Here is a 27,836-nt window from a genome sequence, read left to right as displayed (position 1 = left end):
TGGAGGCCTCCTTCTATGTGTTTGCATATACTTATGTATGTACCCAGAGTTCCCCTCATTCAGCATGCGTAACTCTGTTTCGTGCCTTTAAAGGCTGCAGTGGATGTCACGGTTTGGACACCCCATAGCTTATTTTACCAGCCACCTACGGAGGGACTTTTAGGATGTCAGTCTTTGGTATTGTGAACAGTCCCACAGTGGGTGTTCTTGCCTGTCTCTTTAGTGCACACATCTCAGAAAAATGGAGGTGCTGGGTGCTGGCTTGTATATTTAAATTTCCACAAATACTGAAAAATCATCCTCCAGGTGATTATCAGTATACACTCCCACTGGTAGCGTATGGCAATTCCCCCCATATTTGCCAAAAAGCGGTATAATACAGTTTGAATTTATTTTTAATCTCATTGGATATCCCCTTTCAATGTTTTAAATTAAAATTTAAAAAGTTACTTTTAAAAAATGTAAACAGCGGAGAAGTACGCATGGAGCAGAAATCAGAAGTCCCCTCTTTGTTTTTCTTGTTTCTCACTTCATGCCCCATTCCAGAGGAACCATTGTTAAAAGTTTGTTGGGTATCTTTCTAGATTTTTCTTTCTGCATTTACATAATACACATTCATAAACATATATTGATTTTTAAAGGCATAACTGTTGTTATCCCTGTATCATCTAGTGTTCTGGACCCTGCTTCACCACCTCTCTGTGCAACCCCCTTAATTTTTAGCGTCTTTTACGACCCTTGTTTTTCTGTCTTCTCACACATCTACAGGCGGGAGGAGGGGGAAAGGGAGGGGAAGTTGATTATGGGGCTGTCTGTTCTTTCCCTTTCCTTCCCAGAGTTGCCTGGGGTGGGGTGACCAGTGTCCAGACGTGTCTCCGGGGTGAAGGCAGGAAGAAGAGAAGACAAGCTGGCTGCAGAGTCTCCGAAGAGGAAGAGGAGAGGCAGGAGGCTGGCGGAGGAAGGGGATGTAACGCAGACTGGAATCCTTCCAAACTCCTGCGGGGAGAAAAAATCTCCTGTGGCAAAATTCAGCAAAATGCTATTAAGGATAAATTTTTTGTTCTTCTGTCCTGCAGGCGGCTGGGGAAAATACCGTAGTCTCGGCATAAATGAGCTCCCCGTCTTATTTGAGTTTTAAATGACACTTTGCGCACCAGTTCTGACTGTGGAGTAACGGAGGAGTCCCTGCGGCAGCCGTGGCCACCGAGGGCGCAGCTGCACAGCCAGGGCGCTGGGAGCCGAGGCGCAAGGCCGGCCCACAGCACGGTGCGGGGCGGGCCCGCGCGCCACACTCCTCGCCCCAAATGGAGCTGCCATCTACCCAAAGCTGGTCAAAGAAAAATCAAATACATCGAATACAGACCGGAAACCACATGCACACTTTTCATGAAAAATACCTAGATTTATTCACTTATTCACAAACTCTTAGGTGGTGCTTTTTGTACGCACCGCACTGTTCTTAGTGCTTTAGAAATAGTAATTGATTTGTTTCCTACAAGTTGGTGTGGGACGATTACCAGGCCTGTCGTGGAGATGGTGGGGTGGGGAACTGTGCAGGTGGTGCGGAGTGAGGGCCCCAGCCCAGTTCATATGTCACTCCGGGGTCCACACGGTCCCACCTGCTCCTGGGGCCTTGGCTGCTTTCCCCAGCGAAGCAGCATTCTGTCCCCAGGATTGCAAACCACCAGCCGCCTCCCTTGCTGTCACATCCCTGCACCTCTGCACCCCCCACCTCTGGTCCTCCTGGCCCCTGGTGAGGGTCTGGCTTCAGCGAAGCCCCCATTTTGCCCTTGGACTTGGGGCTGCAGCTGCTCCGGGGCCCAGGGTCACACAAAGAGGACCCTCAGACGCTTTGGTTTCTCCGGTGGCTGTCCCAAGCAGCACAGCCTAAAAGTACAGGGGAAGCAGTCGACACCCACCAGGGTAGAGCACTGACCAGCGTGGGACAGGAGATGAGTCAGTCCCGCCTCCTTCTGCAGGCGGACTGGTCTGGGAGGAAGGGGTCTCACGGCCTCTCCCGGGACATCCTGCCTGAGCGAGCCGGCGGCGGTGGCCACTTTGGTGACGCCCGCCTCTCCCTCTTCTCACTCTTGCTTCCTGGGACTGCGCTCCACAGTCAAGTGTCAGGGCCGAGCTCTGCCCCCAGCTCTGCTTTCCAGGGAATTCCAGCTGAGCCAGAGAGACGTGTGCCGAGTAACTTCAGCTGCCATTTCTGTGGTGCTCTCCGTCACCGGGGCCCTGCCAAGATCTCCACGGTGCCCGTTTCTTTCATCCTCACAGCAGCGCACGCTTTACATAGATGAAGATTTGGCACGAAACGCGCCCAAGGTCACCAGCCCAGACGTGGAGGAAGCGGGCAGTTTGGATCTGGAATTTGTGCTCTCAAGCATCGTGCTAGCTGGAGCCGCAGGTGGCGTGAGGGCTGGCGGTCACCGAGTAGTGGCCACCGGCCACACCTGACTCTGAGGGCTTCACATACAGTGTCTCAGGACCCCCGAAAACCCTGGGGAGCGGGGACTTGGATTATCATTTTACAGTTGAAGAGCATTTGGCTTGGAAACGTTTGAACAACGTCATTTATTCATTCAACACGTATCCGCTGGCTGCTTCTTCCGTGCTTGGCGGTGTCCTCGATGCTGGGGGTGTGACAGCAGGGGCTCCCGGTCTGCTGTGAGGTGGGGGGGCAGACAGCGAACAGTCACAAACACAAAGTAATGACAGACCGTGGCCGTGCCACCAAGGCATCAAGGGCGGAAGCGCCACCTCTGGTGTCTGGAGGAGACGCCAGCTTTGTTGACACCTGAGGGCCCCAGGGAGCAGCCTGCAAGGGGTCGGGTGGGGGAGAGCATTCCAGGCAGAGGGAATGGCACGTGCACAGACCTTGAAGTGGGAACCATCTCAGAATGTTCGGGGAAAAGGAAGACGGCCGACGTGGTGAGAGAGTAGCGAGGCCTAGAGGGAGGACACGGGAGCAGGGCTTGGTTGGCCTTGGGAGGGTGATGGGAAGGGACGGGGCCTGTCTGCCTGTTGAGAAGACCCCGGGGGCAGGGTGGGGGGGTCTGTGGAGGGCAGGATGGGAAGGGGGGCAGGATGGGAAGGAGGACACCAGGGAGGAGGGTGGTAGCCCTCGTCCCGGGTGAACTCGGCACCCCTCAATCCCTCACCTCCGAGTCCTTCAGAGAAGCTCGGGGCCAGGGCCCCAGCTCCTTGCAAACTGTAACAGCTGGAAAAGCCAGGGAGCCCCAGGGTCTGGATGCCTGGTTATTTGAGGGGAGAATGGGGAGGGGGAGAGGGAGGGGGAGGCTTGGGGGCAAGTCGTGGGAGGGCTCTCTGTCTTCCAGCCTTCTGCAGTGCCTTTGGGATAAAATCTAGACCATTCCAAACTCCTCAGCATGCCCTGTGCAGTCCCTGCCGACTCCTTCAACGCCTTCCACCCGTCTCGTGCCTCTCTGCTTCTAGCACAGGTCTGCATCTCAGCCGTGGAAGAGCTCCAGGCCCCCCAGAGGCCCCCTCTCACCCCTGGACCTTAGCACATGCTGTTCCCTCTGCCTGCAAGCACACCTCCGCCTCCCCCTCCCCCCCACGATAACTGCCCTAATCTCCCAAGTCTTATCTCAAGACTGTTCCCTCTGGCAAGACTGCTGCTCCCAAGATCACGTGAGGCCCCCTCCTTGGGGCTCTCACAGGCCTCCCCCGGGCTTATAACTACCTGCTTGTTTGCATATTTGCTCCATTCAGCTCTGAGCTCTGAGTGCAGGGACTGGGTCGGGTCGCTTCACAGTTGTACCCCCGGCGCCGAGAACAGAGCTTGGCACATTGTAGGTGCTCAGTAAATACTGCTGAGTGAACGAGAGATGGACGAATGAGTGAAGGTCCGAGGGGAAGAAGGGGCAGGTGCATCTCTTGTACTTCCAAAAGGCAGAACCAGTTTTAGGGGCTGAAAAGGACAGAAAAGCCGCTTTAATAACTGATTTCTTTGGGGGTGACGGGGAGCCTCCATCCCATCGTGGGAGCTTTTAAATGGGTGCTGGGAACAACCTGACAGGGTCCTGGGGCTGAGAGGTCCCTGTCTGTCTCCTCACGGCACAGCAAACCCCGGGTGGGCGGGGGGGCAGAGGCTCAGTAAGTACCCATTGGATGGATGCATGTAGTGGTCCTCCAAACCCAGAACCTTCTAGATTTGTCCAGTAAGGCATCTTAAGATGTGGCTGGTCTGAACTGAGCTGTGCAGCAAGTATAACATACGCAGTGGATTTCACAGTCTTGGTGTTTTAAAGTGAAAATGTCAACAATTGGCTTGCACGTTGAAAGGATAATATTTTGGATATTTTGGGTTAAGTTCAGATATTACTAAAATTAATGTTGGGAATTCCCTGGCGGTCCAGTGGTTAGGACTTGGTGCTTTCATTGCTGGGGCCTGGGTTTGATCCCTGGTCGGGGAACTAATATCCCTCAAGCCACATGGCGTGGCAAAAAAAAAAAAAAAATGATGTCACCTCTTCCTTTTTACCTCTTTTTTTTTTTTTTAGAAGGGGTTACTAGAAACTTTTAAATGTGGCTTGCATTATATTTCAATCATGCAGAGCTGGCCTAGGATAGCAGTTCCCAACTTTTTTGGATTCACTCCATTCTTTTGCATACATACAAATAAGGAGTTTTCAGCAGTGTATTTGAAAGGATCAAAGGACTCCAAACACCAATTAGCTGTGACCACTCAACATCGTCCTCAGGACATTTGCTGGGCTGCTGCAGCCCGGTCCCACCCCCCTCCCCCGCCCCAGCCGCCTGGTGGCATGTGGGTGACGACGTGGGACCCATCACTGTGCAGGTCCTGCTGTCTTCTCTCCTCCTCTGCAGTTCACACACCACCCATCTTTGCAAAGAAAGTGCCTTCCTGCTTGTGGACACAACCCACGGCGTGTATTATGCACTAAGGCCCTCAGCTCGCTCAGCCCCGAGGCCCCTTGCATACAGGTCAATGTAAGATTTTTGTATCGTGTGCAAAAAAAAAATGCTGGCGATTTATATGAAAAGAAGAGTGCACACCCCTAGCCGAACAATCCCGTTTGTACAAATGGATCTTAGAGAGATAAAAGCCTGGGAACTTTGCCGTCCCAGGTGGTCTTCTCAGAGCTGGCCTCCTCTGCCTGCCCACTCCAGACATTGGAGGCCACCTCCGTCCGACAGGATGGTGCCCGCGCAATTACAATTGTTCAATCTCTTGGCTTTCACACCTGCATACACAGATGTCAATGGCAGGGTGGTTTGTAGTTAACAAAACAAAACCAGAAACAGCCTAAATGTCATGTGCAGGGTAACCTGAGGAATATTTGTTGCTATGGAAAGTCACAAGTTAGGGCCACATGAATAGATCTGGGAAGATGCCAGCGCAGGTTTTTGAAAAACAGTTTTGAGTGGTGTTTATTGCACGATTACACTTTGCGGGGTCTTCGAGGGGTGTTTGGGGGGGGAACAGAGAAGAGGTGTGGATGGGAGAGTGTGAGATTGAGAGTGGGGAGGGGAGGGACGGGAGAAGTCAACTTTTTCTTCATGCATCTTGGTTACCTGGCTTGTTCCAACAAGTGTGTGATGCGTTTATAATTGTACAACAGTAGGAAACCTGGGTGCCCCGCATTGATCCGAGCTGAGGGCCCTTGTGAGGACTGAGTGTCCAGCAAAGAGACTCCACTACCTGCCTCAGAAAAATCAAGCACCAGTGCCGTGGCTGTGGCCTCTTCCAACCCCAGGAATATATTTCGTTTCTCATGCAGATTCTTCCGTGCATGGAATCTGCAGGGTGGAAGACGGAGTCTCTGCCTGCGCTGACACCAGCTTCCCTCATTCTTGCCTGGTCTGGGATCCCACCAAGACATGGGATCAGAACCAGGAAAAGAAACAAGGAGGACACGGCTGAACGCCAGCTGGGGCGAGATTCATGGGCGGTTTCATTTAAGGGTGAGGGTCCTCTCGGCTCTGCTTTCCATTTGGGCCCGTGGAGACACTCCTGATTTCTGTTCCATTGTTTAACACCCAAAGAATTCCAGAAACGAGAACGCCTTCCCCGGCTGGCAGCCGCCCCTGGCTCTGTGTGTCGGAAACAGTAAGGCATGTTTCCTCTTGCTCCCCCTCCTGAGGGTTTATCAGTCAGGCTCGGCGATGGGTTTCTGATGCTGTACCCTGGACCGCAGTCAGGTGAGGAATTCCTCGAGAAGATAAATCAGTGCAGAGATGGTGGAGACCAAAGCTTGGCAGGGCTCCTGGGTCCAACAGGCCATACGCATTCCCAAGGTCGGCGAGCCCAAGCAAGAAAAGTCAGATCCAGGAGGCCCCTGGAGTGGATGCTTTGTTGCTGGAAAAGCCCGCGGGTGCCGGGGGACTGAGTGATGTTAATTCTGGGGACTCACTTCATTAGGGAGACTAGGGCTCAATGGACAAGCCCACGGGCAGCGTGGGGTTGGCTGCCCCAGAAAACTCAGCTCAAACTGACTTTAATAATGAAGGGAAGGTTTTGGGACCTGCTATACCTAGAAAGTCACAAGCTGCTGTGGCTTTAGCAGCTCCAGCAATACGGCTGGGCCAGAGTCCCGTACCTGTCCCTCTGCGTCTGCTGTGTTGACTTCATCCTCAGACCAGCCTGCATTTGGCCAAAGGTGACAGTCAGCGCCTCTTGTCGCTGTTTTCTTCCAGGTTTAAAATAGTAGGAAAGAGAAAGTTCACTTCCGCAAGAGCCCAAACAGTTCACTTCCGTCTGGGGCCAGGGGCCCATCTTGGAAGCAGGGCCTGTGGCTGGACCGGGACCCAGGGCTGCTTGGCTAACGAGGCCAGGGCTTGTCCTCTTACAGAACATGTGCCATGCTCAGCAGGGTGCCAGGTAAACTTGAATTCCAGATAAACAGTGAAGAATTTTTTTTTTTAACATCTTTATTGGAGTATAATTGCTTTACAATGGTGTGTTAGTTTCTGCTTTATAACAAAGTGAATCCGTTATACATATACATATGTTCCCATATCCCCTCCCTCTTGCGTCTCCCTCCCACCCTCCCTATCCCACCCCTCTAGGTGATCACAAAGCACCGAGCTGATCTCCCTGTGCTATGCGGCTGCTTCCCACTAGCTATCTATTTTACATTTGGTAGTGTATATATGTCCATGCCACTCTCTCACTTCGTCCCAGCTTACCCTTTCCCCTCCCCGTGTCCTCAAGTCCATTCTCTACATCTGCATCTTTATTCCTGTCCTGCCCCTAGGTTCTTCAGAACCTTTTTTTTTTTTTTTTAGATTCCATATATATGTGTTAGCATACGGTATTTGTTTTTCTCTTTCTGAGTTACTTCACTCTGTATGTGTGGAGGGGAGACCAGAACCTGAATACAAGGTGAATACAGAACTCTGTATGTGTGGAGGGGAGCAGTGGGGCAGTTCAAGACCAAGCAGGGCCACGCAGCAGGGTGAGTTCATCCCTGGGGTGGTGTCCCCAGGTGGGCTCTAAGCTCATGAGAGGTGAGGCCACCGTGGGCTGGGGCAGTCTGGGAACCCCTCCTGAGGACACAGGTCTTGTTTGAGCTCCACAAACATTTAATTTAACAGACGTGGCCTTAGCAGGGGCCGGAGTCAACCCAAGTTGGAAGGCTGACTCCTACTGGTCCCAGCGTGTGACCTGACATCGTTCACATCCTCTACGGAGGCCCAGAGTTGTCATCTGTAAGATGTGTACCAGTTTCCTCCGGGCCGCTGTAACAAAGTGCCACAAACGTGGCTTAAAACAACAGAAATGTATTCTCTCAGAGTTCTAAAGGCCAGAAGTCCCAAACCAAGGTGTGTGGGCAGGACCACGCTCCCTCCGGCAACTGGAGGGGACTCCTTCCTCGCCTCCTCCTGGCTTCTGGTTGCTGCCAGCAATCCCGGGCGTTCCTTGGCTTGTAGCTGCGTCGGTCCGATCTCTGCTTCCGTCATCACGTGCCCCTCTCCCTGTGTGTCCGTGTCTTCACACAGCTGCCTTCTTACAAGGACACTGGTCATGTTGGGTTATGGGGCCCACCCTGCTCCCCTTCCCCGCTTGCAGGGCTGCCTTGACCAGCTGGCTCCTCTGCAGGTGAACTGGTGGCCGGGTGCCTTGGGCCTTCTGTGGATACCTGCTCAGGTGTCTGCCCTTGTCTGTCCCCTCCTGTCTGGTGCCACTCACCCCTCACTGTGACCTTAGACGCCCCTGCAGGTGGCAAACCCCAGGCTTCCCCATTCAGGGCTGGGAGCCTCTGAGGAGGTCCTGGGCCCCACCTGTGGAGGGAGGACCCAGGGAGCCCCCAGCCCTGCCTACGGAGAAAGATGGAGCCTGGAAGGAAGAGTGCCCCCCTGGGGGAACAAGCTTTCCAAACTGCACACATGCTCCTTCTCTGAGCCCTTCTGTGGCTCGTCACAGCCTTCAGGACAGCCCCGGCACCCAGCCCCGTCTGCTGGGGTCCTGTCCATCTCTCTGCTCTTTTCTCCTACCTCCTGATCTCTTCCCGCCCAGGCTACGGGTGCACTGGACCTCTCAGCTCCTCATCTGGGCCCGCCATCTCCCACCCACAGGCCCTTGCACGTGCTGCTGCTTCCTCGGACAAGAGTTCTCCATCACTGCCACCTCCCAGCCCTGCTTCAGCTGCCCAACCTCCTCAGTCCTCAGTGCAGCGGCCACTGCCGGCAGGAAGCCCCTCCTCAGCCTCCAGTCCAGACTCCTCAGGGTGCCCCATCGTAGCACGGAGCTCCAGAGGGCAGGCCCTGGTTTGTCCTGCTCACTGACGGCTTGCAGGGCCTAAAACAGTGCCTGGCACAAAGCAGGCGCTCCATGAATATCTGTTGAGGAATCCAGCAGGATGCCCCTTGGACTTAGGTGTTTCCCAGAAGGACCGAATTGCATTCCAGGAATAAGATGAGGTCTGGCCTGGGGAATGCAGACACAGGCACCCCAGTTGTGGCAGGGCAGGACGGATTGAGGGCAGGGAGTATCTTCCCATTCCTGCCCAGGATTCTCTCCTGAACTGTGGGTGAGGCCAAGCAGGAAGGGTAGAGGAACTCCCTGAGTATGAGGTTGGGCAAGTCACTTGAGTGCCTGGAAGCTTGGTTTCCCCATCTGCAAAATGGGCTAATAGTCATCTCTATATTTCAAAGCGTGGTTGTGAGGATGGGTGCTTGTGTGTGCCAAGTATTCCACAAATCATTATTGTATTTGTTTCCTGGGGCAGTTGTAACAACATAACCACAAATAGAGTAACGTAACAACAGACTCTTATTCTTCCATAGTTCTGAAGATAGAAGTCTGAAATCAAGGTGTTGGCAGGACCAGGCTTTCTCTGAGGAGAGAATCCTTCCGTGCCTCTTCCTGGGTCCTGGTGTTTGCTGACATGCCTCGTCATTTCGGGCTTGTAGGCACATCACTCCAATCTCTGCCTCTGTCATCACATGGATTCTCTCTGTGTATTTCTCCTCTCTCTTTGTTATGGATTAAATGTGTCCCCCACCCCAACTGTATATTGAAGTCTTAACCCCCAATGTGATGTTATTAGGAGGTGGAGTCTTTGGAGGTAATTAGGGTTAGATGAGGTCATGAAGTTGGGGCCCCATGACAGGATTAGTGCCCTTAGAAGAAAAGACACCACAGAACTTGCGTGCTGGCACCCTGACCTTGGACTTGTGGCCTCCAGAACTGTGAGAAATATATGTCTGTTGTTTAAGCACCCCCTGCTCACCCCATCTGTGGTCTTTTGCTACAGCAGCCTGAACTTACTGGTTAACTCTCTCAGTGTCTGGTGTCTCTGTTTCTCTCGCCTCTCCTTCTGAGGACACCTGTCATATTGGACGAGGGCCGGCCCTGCTCCAGGATGCCTCATTTAACTCGGTACACCTGAAGGGACTCTAGTTCCAAACAAGATCACATCCTGAGGTTCCTGGTGGATGTGGATTTCGGGGGGACATTTCAACCCAGCACAGAGGTTATCTTGTTTAATGTTTCATCCAGCCTGACAATTACCCAGTGAGATCAGAATTATCACCACCATTTCTCAGATGAGGAAACTGAGGGCGCAAACAACTGCAGAGTGACAGATGTAGGACTTGTACCAGACATGAAACCAGGACACCACGGAGAAGGCGGGGAGTATCAGCATCCCGAAATTCACGGTGCCTCTCCAGCTCTGCAACCTACACAACTGGCCATAAAGAGGAAACCTGAAGGAAAAGAAAGAAAACTCAAATTGTCTCTGTATGTTTACAACCAAAGGGCCTCTCCTGGGAGTAGCATATGAAATTTTAATATTTTAGGCAGGCAGGCAGTACTTCTTGTCTAGACATGGAGAAATGTTGAGGTGCAGAATTATTCCCAACGCTCCAGCCAATGCAGCACGGTGCCTGCCTGTCCCCCCAGATTAGGGGGTGTCATTTACTGTGCATTTGTGGACATACATCACAGAGGTCCCAACTGTCCGCGGGTGGCCTCAGCCGCTGCGTGTCACCGTGATGCAGTGGGACCGAGAGATGCCGGCTGGTGGGCTGTCTTCTCCCAGACAATTGAGCTGCTTACAAATCAATAAAAACAAGGTTGATTGGGATGAGGGCTTTACCGGACTCAAGGCTCACACCACTGTCAGAACGACAGTGACTGTGAAAGTGGGATCATTAAACCTGTAATTAAGCTCTCACAAACGTTGGGCAGGGAAGGGAAAGAGAGTAAGGGATGGGGTCGGGTTGGCGTTTCACATTGTTTTGCCATATTTCTCTCTCATTTGCCACCTGGAAAGGTAAGCAGAGCAGGTTCCTGCTGGTCACTCTGGTGGGATGCTGAAGCTGGGGCTGGGGCACCTGACCTGCCCTCCTCTAAGCTGTGTGATTTTCAGCCAGTTCCTTCCCCTCTCTGTGCCTCAAAGTCCTCGTTTATAAAGTGGGCTCATGAATTGGTAGAATTGGTCTCTTCAACCCCAATAGTCCCCATGGGACCCAGACTGGAGATCCACGGAGGCCGAGGCTGGGAGACAGCTGAGGATGAGGACAGTCCTTGGGGCTCTTGGTGCTTCCTGCAGTGGCCATTTAAAGAGGGCATGCTGTGTGGTCAGCAGCAAGGGGTTCTCTCACCTGCAGATGGGGAAACTGAGGCTCAGAGCCGGGAAGTGGCAGAACCAACGCTCAGACTCCACCTTCAGTTCTCTCCCTGCTGCATCTTCATTCACCACACATTTCCTTAGCATTGACCGTGTCCCGGGCCAGGTGCTGCCAGACCATGGCGGAGCCCCATATAGCCACCAGGACAGTGGAGGCTGGCAGAGCAGCTGGGGTCCCACCTCACTAAACCTCTCTGCATCCCGTTGTTACTAAGATGCAGATGCCCCGTGTGCTCCAGCCGACAAGGGCTCCACTTCTAATCTGAGACGCGTGGACAGAGGGATGGTGAGTGGGGTGAGGTGTCAGTAACCCCCAGTGTCCTTGTTACAGAGCTGCCACAACCCTCCTGGGTGGCTCTGGCCTTCTTCCTTCTCTCTTGGGCCCTCCCATGGGGTGGTGTCTGGTAAAAACATACACTCTCCACCTTGTCCAAACGGCAGTAACAGAGGTAGCCCCGGGATGTGGGGCGTTGCACCCTTGAGTCCTTATTCTATTCTACATTGTCTGTCACCCAAACCATGTGCTGCCTTTCTTCCAACACACTATGAAGCTCCTCAGAAATGCTCGTGAGCAAGTCCACAAATTCTGAGGCTGGTGGGTGACCTGTTCACTTGTTGAGCACCTACTGTGTACCAGGCTCTATGCTGAGGACTCTCCTTTCAGCCTCAGCATGGTCCTTTGAGGGAATAATGCTACTGTCCAATTTTGCAGACAATGGCAGTGAGGTGAGTGTGGTGGGCAGAATAATGGCCTCCCAGTTGTCCACAGCTGAATCCCCATAGCCTGTGAACATGTTATGTTTCGTGGCAAAGGAAGATTAGGTGGAATTAAAGTTGTTAATCAGCTGACCTTGAGATGGAAAGACGATCTTGGGTTATCAGGTGCCCCAGCGGAATCACAGGGTATTCATAAGTCAAAGAGGGAGGCAGGTGGGCAGCGTCAGAGTCATGTGATGTGAGGAAGACTTGGTGGCCATTGTTGGCTTTGACGGTGGAGGAGGGGACCACAGTGAAGGCGGGGGGCTGGCTCTGGAAGGCAGCAACGGCAAAGAAAGGGGTTCTCCTCTAGAGCCCCCAGAAGGAATCAGCCCTGCCAACACCTTGATTTTAGCCCAGTGATGCCCATTTTGGACTTCTGACATGCAGAACTCTAGGATAATAATTTTGTGTTGTTTCCAGCTACTAAGTGTGTGGTAATTTGTCATCACAGCCATGGGAAACTGACTGCAGCTAAGTTCCTCATCCTAGGTCACATATAGTAAATGGTGAGGCTGGATTTAAACCCAGACCTCAGGGATTGGTTCAGGGATGGACATGCAAGCAAGGCTGGCAAATCCAAAGCAATCCTGGGAGTTTCCTTGGAACAAACAGGAAAGGAAATCTCTTTCCATCAGGGCTGCTGAGGACAATAGGTGCTAGCCTGGAGGGGTTGATTAGCTACCACTAGGTAAATGTCGTTCTGAATTACAGAATTGGGGTGAGAGGAAAAACAAGATGGTGACATTATTTGAGCCCCTGGATACCACCATTCCTGAATCCAACTCATCTTTACATTCCAGGAACAAATAAACATCCCTTTTTGCTCAAGCTGGTTTGAGCTGGGCTTTCTGTCTCTTACAACTGACAGATTCCTGGCAATCTCAGGATCTGGACATGGCTTTTGAAAACCTAAAGGATTTGAACTTGATTTTGATTTCCTCTGTGCAAACACGCCCCCCCCCCCAACCCCGCTTTTTAGGTTTTCAGAGAGAGAGAAAAAAAGTCAGATGCCAAGGAGCCTTTGAATCATACAATCCTACAATGGCACAGCCTCTAGAAGCCTCTTAGTCCTTAGTTTTACACTTTTTACACTGATACAGAGAGTGGGAGCGACTTGCCCACAGTGACACAGCTGCTAGGACACAGCTGAGACCAAAATCTGGGTCTTTTCATCCCCACTCCACCCCTTTGCCTTCTGAAGTTCCACAAGAAAGGGCTTTGAGTGCATACTTTCTGGATGGTTTTCCTGCTGACAGGACTCAGGAAAGAACTAAGCTTGTCCAGCCTTGATTTTGCCACACTCATAATATGGCTCACATTTGCTTGTGGTCGAGTCTTTAGAAGTTGGCTTTCTGGCTGAGCCACTATCCGGCCCAGGACTCGCCTGGAAGTCACTTGTGGGGTCTGCCCATCTGGTCAGCTGCGGTTGTGCAGTTAATATTTCCCAGACTAGGCTTTCTTCCTGGTCCCCAAACTCCCTGACCCCCTCAGAGCTCTGAGAAGGGAGGAATGTGTCAGGGGCCGGTCTCCCAGCCATCCTGGTTTCTTTGCTGGTTACCTGTCCTGCTTTGGGGAATTAGATGGCTTCAGTTAATGTGCAGCTGGGAGCCAAGAGGTCCAGACCCCAGGTTGGTGCTAAAACGCCAGCTGTGTCCAAAGCGGGCACCAGCTCCCACCCACTGACCAGCCCAGGTGGAAACACACCCTCTGCTCCTCTTCCTGGCTCACTCTTTTTTTTTTCCAGCCTCGCCACCATTTACAAAAAATCTTTGTGCATCCCCTCCTGTGTTCATGGTGGAGGTCCATCCTCCTCTTACTGGGAGTGGTCTGAGCAGATTCCCAGTCTCTGATCATGAGCCGGGTATTTACTGAGCAGTTACTAAGTGCAAGGAAGCTTCTGTCAGTATTAGTATCAGTATTAGTTTAATCCTATGAGGTGGATACAAGTATTGTCCCATTTTAGATCCTAGGGAATGCGCCCAGGTGCGTGGAGTGACTCTTTTAGGACAGCACAGCTGGGAAGAAGCAAAAGTGGGGGCAAAGCTGGCATCAGTCTTACTCTGTCCATTTTACTGTTGAGGAAACTGAGTCCCAGAATGGGGAAGTGACTTGCTCAAAGTCACACAGCAGGTGAGTGGCTGAGATGTGCTCAGAGTTCCTGTTTCCTGACTCCCGGTTTTCTCTGTCCCCCAGGGGTCCCACAGGCCCCCGGGCACCAGACCGGGTAGAGCATGTGGACGGCCTCCACCATGGCCACCAAGGGTCCCTTCTGAAACCTGCCTCGGCTAAGGTGGTTAGAAACCCTCCCTGGGCGGGGATCCTGCCCTGCAGTGGGCGGTCCTATCCAGCCCATGGTTCGCAGCGACCCCCTCCACCAGGGCACCCCACCTGCCCCATCATGACCCCCTAGAACTGCAGTGCTCCTGGGGTGGGCTGTGGAGAGCACAGTCTGATGCTTTGCTTGAAGCTTTAGAAAAAGATTCCATTCAAGGTGGATTCTCTCCTCTTGGAAGGAGAGAATCCACCTTCTAGTGGGAGAAGCAGATCATTGCTGTGGCTATTTCCCATGATGAAGTCGCGAAAACAGAGCAGGAAGCTGGGCTGGGGGGAGGGGTCGGGGAATCTTGAGGTGAAGGGGCAGGGAAGGCCTCTCTAGGGAGGTGACATTGAGATAAAACCTGAACAATGATCAGGAGGTGGCCATGAAAATATCTAAGAGCTCCAGGCAGAGAGAACAGCAAGTGCAAAGGCCCTGAGGTAGGAATGAGCTTGTCTTACTGGAGAATCCATAAAGTCAGTGAATGAGGGGGTGGGTGGTCAGAAATGAAGTCAAAGAGATAGACCTTCTTCAATAGAGAAAATAACCTATCAGTGATGTACTCCACCACCCAAATATCCAGGGTGCGGGGGGAAGGGGACTTAGGTTTATGGCAGGTACATCACGTGACACATACGGCATTTCGTGCCACGCTTGTATTAATTGGTGAGGTGAGATCGCTCATCACCCCCATTTAGCAGAAGAGGAGCCTGAGGGTCAAGGAAGTGGGGTGGCCCGTGGAAGCCATCGCTGACCAGGCTGGCTGCTAATGGGGCTTGTGGGCTGAAGGAGGATCTTTGCTGAAAATGCAAAGTCCAGGCGAGCTTGCTCGCCCGGCGTCTTAGCTTTCCTCTGCATCACAACGTGGTTCCACTTTTCCTATTTCCAGCCAAACGTTTTGGAAACTCTGGGAGGTGTCAACCCATACAGCCTCCAGAGGCTTCTGGGACTGCTTGTGCAAAACTGGTGGGGGGGGGGCTGATTTCTGCCAACCTTTCCTCGCTCAGACATGGGGCGTTGCGACTCTCCCTCTCAAGGGAGAGGGGATCTGGGGATCTGGAAAGCACCTCTCTGGGTGCCGGCTTTCCGGAGAGTCTGAAAAACAGCGTTCCACAGGAAGGAACTGAATGAAAGCAGGCGCTGTTTTGGCAACGTGTACAGATCACTCACAACTGGTTTGACGGGGGATGGCGCCCGGGAGGCCCACGAGCCCTGGCGCCCAGCCTGAGGACGGCTCCTTGCATGTTTGCTGGGGGCGTGTAACCTGTGGAAGCTGCATCCGGCATCTCCCGGGCGCTCCCCTGTGCTTGGCCCAGGTGTGACGGGACCCAGATCGACCTGTGCCAGGTGGGAAGCCAGGATGGGCACGTGAAAAGATCTGGTCTTTTGTTCACAAATATTTCTTGGTACTTGCTTTGTGCCAGAACCTATCAGCACCAGGATGCGGCCACGGGCAGGACTGATGGAGTCTTTTCTCCCGAAGCTCATGTTCTACGGGGAGAGCCACAAGCCATATAAAGAAACAAATAAAAATATGCTACCCAGGAGTGACACGCGATGGGAGGGGATAAGGTGACCAGTGGAGAAAGGGGGGTCATGGAAGACCACTCTGAGGAGGTGGCCTTGGTGGGGAGACCTGAATCGAGAGGGAAGACCCCCCCGGGAAGGACAAAATGACACAAGGCCTCATGCACCAAGTTGGTGCTATCTGCCAGCTGTGCCCCCGCCTTGAGGCCCATTTCACAGATCAGTAAGCTGAGACACAGAGAACCAAAGTAACTTGCCAAGGATATAGAGCCAAGAAGTTGAACCCAAGCCCCCTGGCTCCAGGGCCCACACAGAGAACCACTAGGCTGCACAGCCTCCCGAAGATACCTAGGGACACAGGGTCCTACCCAGCCAGGATACCCACCGTAGCCTGTGGCTCCGAATCAAGTCCCTGTGCGCATCTAAAGACCAAGTGGGGGCGGGTGCTGGGCAGCACCAGCCGGATGGATGGAAAGCTGGCCCTAACTCCTCCCTCGTGCCATGTGTCCCCCCATTTCTGGGTGCTCTCAGTGGGGCCTCGAGCAGGCTCAGAGGGGAGGCTGTCAGTTACAGCTCCCCACAGTAAGTGCGGCAAAGGGCTGGGCATTTTGTTTTCAATCTGTCAGAGACCTGGAGGCAACCCCTTGGCGCCCAGGCCTGGCTATGCACTGGTCACGTGCTCGGATGTCACTGTGGCGTCAAATCGCTATAAAGCTTTTTAAATGCTCTCAGCATGAAAGGGTAACCAGGTCCCGAGGTGAGATGTGCGAAGCTAGCGTCCCTGCACAGCGTCCGTCATCCACTGGCCTCCAGAGTCTGGCCGCACTGGTCCCCTCCAGCAGCCTGAGAGCCACCAGCCGGTCTCACCAACGGCATCTGGGAACAAGAGTGCCCGGGCTGAGGCTCTGTTCCTAAAAGCCTCCAAAGCCCCGAGTCTCTGGTTCCCGGAGTGGTTTGAGTTCTGTGCTTCTGGGAAAAGGCAGGGAGCGATGCCTCGCTGCTTGCTCTGGCTGTGGACTCCGTGCTGGTCTTTGCGAGACCCGGCGGACAGGCACAGCTACTGTGGGGCTGGCTGACCCGATTCAAGTGATTCCATCAACTTCCGGCCCTTGAGCAGCTGTCCACCATCCAACCATCCCCTGCGCCTTGCCTCCAGCTCAGTCTCACATCAGAACCGTCCCTTCTCCCGGGAACACGCCTCTGGATGGCTCACCCGCCCACGCGGGAGGAAGGGCTGGGTCCGACCGCCTGCCCCAGCCCAGCCAGCCCCAAACGTCTCTTCCCTGGAGCCGGGCGGCCAAAGCGGCCTCAGAACTGGAGGGCACTGGTCAGCCCCGGGCAGGAGAGGGTGGACGGCTCATGGCTGCCCAATGGAGCAGAAACATGAGAAAATGAAGTTCCTTGCACTAAACTTCAGGCAGGAAAAGCATTGACTCATCCCCCTGCCCCCAGCCAATTTTTTTTTTCCCCAAAAAGCAACCGCTGAACTTTTCCTACTTTCAGTTCCCAAACTAATTAAATCATGTATTGGGTTTGGGTTTGTTTTTTGTTTTTTGTTTTTTTAACATCTTTATTGGAGTATAATTGCTTTACAATGGTGTGTTAGTTTCTGCTTTATAACAAAGTGAATCAGTTATACATATACATATGTCCCCATATCTCTTCCCTCTTGCATCTCCCTCCCTCCCACCCTCCCTATCCCACCCCTCTAGGTGATCACAAAGCACCTAGCTGATCTCCCTGTGCTATGCGGCTGCTTCCCACTAGCTATCTATTTTACGTTTGGTAGTGTATATATGTCCATGCCACTCTCTCACTTTGTCACAGCTTACCCTTCCCCCTCCCCATATCCTCAAGTCCATTCTCTAGTAGGTCTGTGTCTTTATTCGCATCTTACCACTAGGTTCTTCATGACCTTTTTTTTTTTTCCCCTTAGATTCCATATATATGTGTTAGCATACTGTATTTGTTTTTCTCTTTCTGACTTACTTCACTCTGTATGACAGACTCTAACTCCATCCACCTCACTACAAATAACTCCATTTCGTTTCTTTTTATGGCTGAGTAATATTCCATTGTATATATGTGCCACATCTTCTTTATCCATTCATCCGATGACACTTAGGTTGCTTCCATGTCTTGGCTATTGTAAATAGAGCTGCAGTGAACATTGTGGTACATGACTCTTTTTGAATTATGGTTTTCTCAGGGTATAGGCCCAGTAGTGGGATTGCTGGGTCGTATGGTAATTCTATTTTTAGTTTTTTAAGGAACCTCCATACTGTTCTCCATAGTGGCTGTATCAATTTACATTTCCACCAACAGTGCAAGAGGGTTCCCTTTTCTCCACACCCTCTCCAGCATTTATTGTTTCTAGATTTTTTGATGATGGCCATTCTGACCGGTGTGAGATGATATCTCATTGTAGTTTTGAGTTGCATTTCTCTAATGATTAATGATGTTGAGCATTCTTTCATGTGTTTGTTGGCAATCTGTATATCTTCTTTGGAGAAATGTCTATTTAGGTCTTCTGCCCATTTTAGGATTGGGTTGTTTGTTTTTTTGTTATTGAGCTGCATGAACTGCTTGTAAATTTTGGAGATTAATCCTTTGTCAGTTGCTTCATTTGCAAATATTTTCTCTCATTCTGAGGATTGTCTTTTGGTCTTGTTTATGGTTTCCTTTGCTGTGCAAAAGCTTTTAAGTTTCATTAGGTCCCATTTGTTTATTTTTGTTTTTATTTCCATTTCTCTAGGAGCTGGGTCAAAAAGGATCTTGCTGTGATTTATGTCATAGAGTGTTCTGCCTATGTTTTCCTCTAAGAGTTTGATAGTGTCTGGCCTTACATTTAGGTCTTCAATCCATTTTGAGTTTATTTTTGTGCATGGTGTCAGGGAGTGTTCTAATTTCATTCTTTTACATGTACCTGTCCAGTTTTCCCAGCACCACTTATTGAAGAGGCTGTCTTTTCTCCACTGTATATGGGTTTGGGTTTTATTGGGAGATGGACCCCAGTCGTGCTTTGTTTTCTCACTTAGGCTCTCAGTGATCTCATCAACCAAGTTGGGGTGTCCTCAGGGCTGGGACCACCTGGGCCTCCTCTCTTTGCCCCAAGTCCCTCTCTGTTTCAGAAACAGTCAAAAGAAATCCTCCAGCATGAGCTCACGGGAGGCTTGGGGCTAACATGAGTTTGACTGGGTCTTGGCACAAATGTTGTGGATGCTTCATTTTTTTAAAAAGTACTTAATTAATTAATTAATTAATTATTTTTGGCTGCATTGGGTCTTCGTTGCTGTGTGCGGGCTTCCTCTACTTGCGGTGAGCTGGGGCTACTCTTGGTTGCGGTGCGCGGGCTTCTCATTGCGGTGACTTCTCTTGTTGCAGAGCATGGGCTCTAGGTGCTTGGGCTTCAGTAGTTGTGGCACGCGGGCTCAGTAGTTGTGGCGCATGGGCTTAGTTGCTCCGTGGCATGTGGGATCTTCCCGGACCAGGGATCGAACCCATGTCCTCTGCATTGGTAGGCAGATTCTTAACCACTGTGCCACCAGGGAAGTCCTGTGGCTGCTTCATTTTAACATGGAAATGTTATAAAGTCAGTGGCAGCAGGACCCCCAGACCAAGGCTCTCTGGGTGGTCTTGCTGTAAATCACCACTGGTGTCTTTGGCTGCACGTGTCCCTAGAGGATGTTCCAGAGCTGGTTGACCCTGTGTGGGAGGAGGCATAACCTTGAACACTGAACACAGGATGGTGTGCAGCAAGGCAGGGTAGAAATGGTTGATTGTTTGGGACTACAGAGGCCACAGGATAAAATATCACCAATAAAGGCACCGAAGTGCCCGGAACCACCTCAGTAAAGGGTGCTGGGGGGGTCTGCAGGTTACAGCACCTTGGGGAGAGGGGTGAACTCAGGCTCACCGCCCAGATGGGAGTGGTGCTGTATGGTGTTTAGAGTACAGAGTACTCTCCAGAACTCTTGGTTTAGGCTTCTACAGCTCTTATAAGTTTATAAGAATAAATACAAACATGCTAGTTGAAAAATAAAGAAATAAAATAAATGTTATGAAGTCACTTTGAAGGATGGAGGGGAAAAGCTGCAAAGGGACACGTCCATTCTCTATAAGGCACTTTATGATCACCTCCTTTCTGAAATGTCTACCGGAAATATGTTATATTAGGATGCAAAGCTATTTGTTCAAGTTATCACTGCAGCTGAAAAACATAGTATTTCCACCCCCCCTTTTTTTTTTTTTTTTTTTTTTTTTTTTACTCTCATCACTAAGAAAATTGAAGTAGAAAATCCAGCAGACAATTATGCTTCGTGGAGTGGTGTCACTTCTGCAGGCTTCTCCGATGCTCGCGGTGTCCTCTAATTAGATTCGGGGTTCTCTATATGTGGGGGCCTCAGTCTAACGCAATTTGAAAGCTAATCATGCTTAATTAGGTTGTACTATTAGGAAACAGCCAAGCAAACGGAAGAATTGTGACTCATGCTTGGGAAACTTACAAAAGCAGTATCACAAAACACACTGTTACGACCGGGGAGAAGCGCAAAAGTCACTCGCCTTCTGTTTGAATGACTGGATATGAACCCATGCTGGAGAGGCACTGAGGGTCGTCCCTTCTCTAGGGGGCCAAGTTCTCAAGGTGTACTGGCTACGTCTGGCTGCCTCCTCTCAGAATGGAGGGGACTTTGTTTCAGGCAGTGATCTGGAGAAATTTCTTGCATTTTGCTGCAAGGTGTGAAACAGACACATTTATGCCTCATTTTCTTGGGGCACGTGGTTCAAAAGCGGCTGAAACCCGGGGTAGAGGGAGGCTGTCACTGTGCTGATACGTCCACGTGTCATGGTTTAAGGACCTGCAAGAAAGTAGCTGAAAGACATGTGCCTTGTAGATGGAACAAGTCCAAGCTCAAGGTTAATTCACCTCCGGACAGTTGGGAAAGCTCCGAGGCCTGGAGAGGAAACCTCTTGTGTTTCCAGCTCTCTGAATTTATATCAACCAGGTTCATCTTCACAGAAGTGAAAAGAGGTTCTCAATTCCCCACCTGTTGATAAGAGCATAAGGATTCCAGTTCAGCCATTAGATCAATTTCTGACCAAGGATGCTAAAAGAGAGCTTCCACTCACCTCCTCTGTGCTTTTATTTCTCATTGGCAAAGTGAGTGTCAGAAGAATGAATGAACACGTCACTCCTCAAATATTCATTACGAGACACTGGGATTATAATAATGACTAAGACATGTTCCTGTCCTCAAAGAGCAGGGATCCTTTAGAAAGCAGAGCCTGAGGCAAGGATTAGGTGGCTTCTGCTGTACTTCGGAGGAGCAAGCCCGGGGCAGTGGAGGTGATGGAGAGGGAGGCGAGGTGGTGAGGGAGGATTTGATGGGCGGTGATGCAGGGCACTGGCTGCCACACCCAAAGTGCTGAGGAGGGACAGAATGGGTTGCCCGGAAGGTGTGTTCACCCAGCACACGAATTCCCCTGAAAGGGTTGCAAGGAGGAACCGCATCTCCAAGGAGTCACAGGAGAGAGAAAGGAGAAGACGTTCTGCCCGGCTCAGGGAATGCCCCCCCAACACACTTCCTCCCCAGGCACCTCATCCAGCCCCTCTGGGCTGCTAGAAAAGCCAGGGTCCCCTCTGTGTGGTATCTCATCCACGTATGGAAGTGGAGGTGTGGGGTGGTGTCATCCCAGAGGGAAGGAAGGGGCATCTGGGAGAATCTGAGAAGGGACACGAAGCTTGTGACCCAACACAGGGAGACAGACAAGTGAAGACGCAGGTGCATGTGTCCGAGGGGGTGTGGAGAGGGGGCATCTCACAGTCTGCGGGGTTCAGACAGACCTTATTCCAGGAGGAAGGAACATGTAGCCCGACACGGGAAAGATGAGTGGGATTCGGCCAGGGGAAGGATGGGGCAGGAACAGCGTTCCAGGCAGCAGGTCCAGGTAGGCAAAGGTAGGTAGGCTGGAAGGTGCAGGGGGAGACTGAAGCAGGAGGAAGGCTAGGATGAGCCTGGAGAAGTGGGGAGCACGAGCCAGACCACGCCCGGCCTCGTCAGCGTGGGAAGGGCTTGGATTTTACCCCCAGCAGCGGGGAGCTCCCCTCCAAGCAGCCGGGGCCCTGGCCCTCGGCTCTCAGCACCGGGAATCTGCTTCTCTTTTACCTCTCTGGCTTTGCTCTCCTTCCCTCTGGGCTGGGAGCTCAGGGGAATTTAGAGCAGCTGTCTCCAGACACCAGGGGTGAGAAAGTCCAGTCTTCCCCTTGCTAGCCTCATAACGAGTCACCGTCACACCTCGCCGGCCTCGGGGGACATCAGCTCTGTGCCAAGAGCTGGCAGCCTCACTCGTCTGCTGGCCCAGGATCAGCAAAAAGGAGGGCAGGGGGAGGCAGGTGTGGACAGGGCTGGAGGCGTGGGCGGCCGGCTCTGCTGTCCTGGCTGGTTGGCTAAGGAGGGCCCATGACGTGAGGCCAGCTCAGCCTCTGGTGGGGGACCTGGGGATGTGGCTCGGGTGGGTCCTGTCATCTCTCTCAGGTCCCCTCTGGAGTTAGCTGAGCACGGATCCCTTGGTCGCTATGGTTCAGCGATGCCCACCAGAATTTCCCTCCTCTCTTCCTGGGTATTGGATGAGGGATGGGCGTGTGACCCACCCTGGACCAATCAGAAGTCTGAGATCAAGGCTCTGAGATGTTGCATAAATGAAGCTCAGTCTCTGGGTGCGGTGGGCAGAATAATGGCCCCCAAAGAAGTCCATGTCCTAATCTCTGGAACCTATGAACATGTCACCTTATGTAGCAAAAGGGACTTTGCGGACGTGATGAAGAATCTTAAGATGGGAAAATTATCCTGGATTGTCTGAATGGGCCCCATGTATTCTTAGAGGTCCTTATAAGAGGGAGGCAGGAGGATGAGAGAGAGAGAATGTGAGGCCAGAAGCAGAGGTTGGAGTGATGACTTTGCTGCCTTTGAAGATAGAGGAAGGGGCCACAAGCCAAGGAATGCATCAGCCTCTAGAAACTGGAAAAGGCAAAGAAGCAGATTCTTCCCTAGAGCCTCAGGGAAGGAAGACAGCCCTGGTACACCTGAATTTTGGTCCAGTAAGAACCATTTCAGAATTCTGACCTCCTGAACTGTAAGAGAATAAATCCATGCTGTTTTAAGCCACTCAGGTTGCAGCAACTTGTTAGAGCAGCAAAGGGAACTGAACAGGCCGGGCACATGGGTCCTTGCTGTCGGAGCGCCGTCATTTCAGAACAATGTCACGCTCCCCTCGTCAGAGATGTGGGGCTTGACGTCGCTTGTAGGATTCTGGGGGTGATGCCTTCTGCGTTGCCCCTGGCTTGTGGGCTTCCCTGAAGCCAAGCATCTACACTGCCTGATTCTCCTGCCAGATCGGCCTCCTGGAGCTGCAGAGTACTTGTGCTGCCCTCTCCTCACTACGGAATAACTGACGGCCGCTGTTGGATTAGCCTCGGGTTTCCTCATCTGCAGTGGTTGAAGTTTCCCCGAGTTTGGAATCAACCGTTTCTCTGATGGCACTTTCGGTGGGCCTCTCTTTTCTGCGGTATGACTGTGACCTGGCAGGTGGCCTTCCTCCCTCCTCCCCTCCCTCCTTCCTTCTCCCTGTGAACACACACAGAGTGCTTCCTGATGAATTTTCACATGTGCACACACCTGTGTCATCACCACCCGGGTCACTCAGAGCATTTCCAGCACCTCTTCTGTTGACCCTTAAGCCCCCAGAGGTAACCTCTGTCCTGACTTCTATCACTGTGGCTCTGTGTTGCCTGTTCTTGATCGTCACGTAAAGTGAGTTGAGATGGGAACACTGGCTCTTGTAAAATGTACATCTGGCTTCTTTCACTGGGAGACCCGTCAGTATCGTGTGGACCATAGTTCATGCATCCCTGCTGGGTAGTGTTCACCGCGTGCATGTATCACAGTTCGTCCATTCTCCTGTGGATGCACGTTTGGGTTCTTTCCGGATTTGGGCTACAATGAATAAAGCTGCTTCCAACACTCATGTGCAGGTCTTTGTCTGGACATTTGCCCTCTTTTCTGTTAGAGTGTTTCTAGGAATGGAATTGTTGGGTCGTAGGGTAGTTGTCTATTTGGTCTGAATTCTTCTTTGATTACTCTCTTGCTGGTTGGATCTCACTGTCAAAAAAATTGACTCCAGTTCTCTTTCCAAAGCTCTCCCCAAGGAGTTTTCTCCAAGGATGTGTGTTCTCTTGTGTGTGGAGCATCTACCCACTGTGTTGATTTGAACATCTTGTCTACATGTAACGTTTCCAGGTCACATCCACGGCCCGTCTGGACTTTGTGGAAGTTGTTTTCTGGTGCAACGCGTTTCTGTGGAAAAGTCAGGGCAGCTCAAATATTTCCCTCCTTTTCCGTGATCTGTTTTCCTGCTTCAATGTTTGAAGAAGTCTTTCTCTGTCTTTGGAATTCAATTGTTCAATTACAGCATATCTCGGTGTTGGGCATTTTAAATAAAAGTTTCTTGGAACATATGAGTTTTTTAAGTATAAAGTTTCAGAGGTTTTTCTTCATTTCAGGGAAAGTTTCCTGCTTCATGTCTCTGAACACATTGCCACTGTTGGGCTTTGTAATCCAGGGACACCCCCAAAACCCTTATATCGCATCTCCTGCAACAGGCCTCCACCTCTGTTAGCTTCCCTCAGCTTTGATCTCTTTGCCCTTTTCATGTGTATTCATTTTATCTCGCGCCTTTTCTCTCTGTTAATATTTCATTTCCAGCTGTATCTGTTGTGTTCTCTGTCATTAAAAATTTTATTTCTTAGTTATGTAAAAATTAAAAAAAAAAATCTGTTCCCTTTGGTCAGTTTATATCTTAAATAGGATTTGAAAGTCATTTTGTCTTCCAGCATTTGTTTTACTGAATGCATAATTTTTATTAAGTTTTTCTAGAGGGTGAAGCAACTGAGAGAAATTCTCTTCTGTTTCTGGAGACACATTTTCTTCTTGGTTGGGCTCTTTTTATTTTTTTAAATACATTTATTTATTTTTTATTTATTTATTTTTGACTGCATTGGGTCTTCATTGCTGCACGTGGGCTGTCTCTAGTTGCAGTGAGCTGGAGCTACTTTTCATTGTGATGTGCGAGCTTCTTATTGCGGTGGCTTCTCTCGTTGTGGAGCACAGGCTCTAGGCGTGCGGGCTCAGTAGTTGTGGCGTGCGGGCTTCAGTAGTTGTGGTGTGTGGGCTCAGTAGTTGTGGCGCATGGGCTCAGTTGCTCCGCGGCATGTGGGATCTTTGTGGACCAGGGCTCCAACCCGTGTCCCCTGCACTGGCAGGCAGATTCTTAACCACTGCGCCACCAGGGAAACCCTGGACTCTTTTTTAAAAATACCTCTTTCGGCAGAAGGGGAGAGGCAGCGCATTGAAAGGAGGGCCTCTGGAGTGTGGAGTTCCGGAGTTTGGAGTTCTGCAGAAGGGGCTAACGGGTACCTTTGCTGATGTCCAGGTCTCTGTAGTTGATTGCCCTAATTTGACTGAGGAGCCATTTACCTTTCCCGTAAAAGGTATCTGTGGGAAAACTAGAATTGCAGAAGTAGGAGGTGTGCCTTACTTATTGCCTCTTATAAATAAAAAAAAAGTTTATGATCTAAATAAAATCACAAAAGAAATCCAGCTTCTTGGAGCTTTTGTTCTTGGAGCAGGAGCAGGCCCATTTCAGACTCTTGGATTCAATTCTGAGTTTATGCCAGTTGTTCAAACAGAAAGTGAACACAAACCTCCTGTGAATGGAAGTTACTTTGCTCATGTTAACTCTGCAGATGGAGGGTGCCTACTAGAGAAATACAGTGAGAAATATCATGATTTAGGGTTTGCATTACTGGCTAATCTTTTTGCCAGTGAAGGCCAACCTGGAAAGGTGATTCTGTTCTAAAAATGCAGTATTCTCCAAAAGTTCTCAGATAGCTAAAAATTTGAATGCTTATTGCTACTACTGTAGTTTTCTTAAGAAAATCCAAAGCTACCCAAGTCCCAAACCTCTTTAAATAACCCAGTTATAAAAGATTCAGAAAATACTACAGGCAGAGTGAGAGTCTCATTTAAAACTAAGGTTAAGAATAATACTTTGGGCTTCCCTGGTGGCTCAGTGGTTAAGAATCGGCCTGCCAATGCAGGGGACACGGGTTCGAGCCCTGGTCCAGGAAGATCCCACATGCCGCAGAGCAACTAAACCCATGTGCCACAACTATTGAAGCCCACGTGCCTAGAGCCTGTGCTCCACAACGAGAGAAGCCACTGCAATGAGAAGGCTGAGCACTTCAACAAAGAGTAGCCCTTGCTCGCTGCAACTAGAGAAAGCCCACGCACAGCAACAAAGACCCAATGCAAACAAAAATTAAAAAAAAAAAAAAGAATAATATTTAGTAAGTGATAGCATTTTTCCAAGGCACTAAAAGGTCATTGAGGTGAAAGCCAAAAGAAGAACTGGAAAACTTAACTTTGTGACTTGTATGAGACAGACTCTTGAAAAACATTATGGAGATAAGCCTGTAGGAACGGGAGGTACTTTCGTGATTCAGAAGGGAAAAGTGAAGACTCACATTATGCCAGCAGAATTTTCTTCCTGCCCATTGAACTCTGATGCTCTGTCACATTGATCAACCAATAGAGACCCATTCATTTGGGTGAGATTAAATCAACTGATACTCGTTTGACTGATTAATTCATTAATTGATACTAATATAAAGCCTAATAGAAATGATCTCACTACTTAAGCCCTATTTTTTTCGGCCTTTGAAATGAAAGGTATGTCGAGACTGTGCTCTGTATTACTTCACAGATCTATCTGAAAGGGATTATTGGGAACAAAGACACACGATGGAGATGTTTTTCATTCTTTTTACTCTAAAAATCAGTCTTATGTTTATAATTAAATATAAACAGGATTAAGAATCAAGTGATTATTAATAAACCTACCTAAGGAGACAAAAGACCTGTATGCAGAAAACTATAAGACACTGATGAAAGAAATTAAAGATGATACAAACAGAGAGATATACAATGTTCTTGGATTGGAACAATCAACACTGTGAAAATGACTATCATTGACAATAGCCAGGACATGGAAGCAACCTAAGTGTCCATCTACAGATGAATGGATAAAGAAGATGTGGCACATATATACAATGGAATATTACCCAGCCATAAAAAGAAACGAAATTGAGTTATTTGTAGTGAGGTAGATGGACCCAGAGTCTGTCATACAGAGTGAAGTAAGTCAGAAAGAGAAAAACAAAGACCGTATGCTAACACATATATATGGAATCTAAAAAAAAAAATAATGGTTCTGAAGAACCTAGGGGCAAGACAGGAATAAAGATGCAGACATAGAGAATGTACTTGAGGACATGGGGAGGGGGAAGGGTAAGATGGGACAAGGTGAGAGAGTGGCATGGACATATACACACTACCAAATGTAAAATAGATAGCTGGTGGGAAGCAGCCGCATAGCACAGGGAGATCAGCTCGGTGCTTTGTGACCACCTAGAGCGGTGGGATAGGGAGGGTGGGAGGGAGACGCAAGAGGGAGGAGATATAGGGATATATGTATATGTATAACTGATTCAGTTTGTTATAAAGCACAAACTAACACACCATTGTAAAGCAATTATACTCCAATAAAGATGTTAAAAAAAACAACCCCAAAACACCTCTTTTCTTCTTTCCCCCCTCCCTCTCTCCCTCCTTCCCTTCCTTCCTTCCTTCCTTCCTTATCATTCTAACTTTCCTTGCTCTGAAGTCTGCTCTGTCTGAACCTAAATATCCACTCCTGCTTTCTTTTCATTAAAAAGAATGGTCTATCTTTTTCCACCCTTTATTTTTAATGCATCTGTGTCATTACATTTAAAGCAGGTTTCTTGTGGACAACATATAGTCAGGTCTTGTTTTCTTATCCACTCTGTAAGTCTATGTCTTTTAATTGGTGTATTTAGACCTTGATGTTTAAAGTGATTATTGATATAGTTGGATTAATATCTACTGTAGTTGTTTCTGTTCATTGTACTTGTTAATTTTTGTTTTCTCTTTTTCTGCCTTCTCTGGTTTTAATTGAGCATATTCTCT

General features: G+C 50.2%; 1 protein-coding gene across 1 annotated transcript; it reads left to right on the top strand.

The window, feature by feature from the left end:
* Positions 1–1,952: 1,952 nt before the first annotated feature.
* Positions 1,953–26,371, top strand: LOC132349444 (ester hydrolase C11orf54 homolog). Its single transcript, XM_059897826.1, has 5 exons — positions 1,953–2,061; positions 2,117–2,410; positions 20,993–21,124; positions 25,181–25,632; positions 26,171–26,371. The coding sequence occupies exons 1-5, from the start codon at positions 1,953–1,955 to the stop codon at positions 26,369–26,371; spliced, it is 1,188 nt and encodes a 395-aa protein (XP_059753809.1).
* The last annotated feature ends 1,465 nt before the right edge of the window (positions 26,372–27,836 follow it).

This window comes from Balaenoptera ricei, chromosome 15 (genome assembly GCF_028023285.1).
Source record: "Balaenoptera ricei isolate mBalRic1 chromosome 15, mBalRic1.hap2, whole genome shotgun sequence".
Classification (NCBI taxonomy): domain Eukaryota; kingdom Metazoa; phylum Chordata; class Mammalia; order Artiodactyla; family Balaenopteridae; genus Balaenoptera; species Balaenoptera ricei.
The sequence above is the reverse complement of the archived record's forward strand: the minus strand, read 5'-3'. Positions and strand labels throughout refer to the sequence as shown.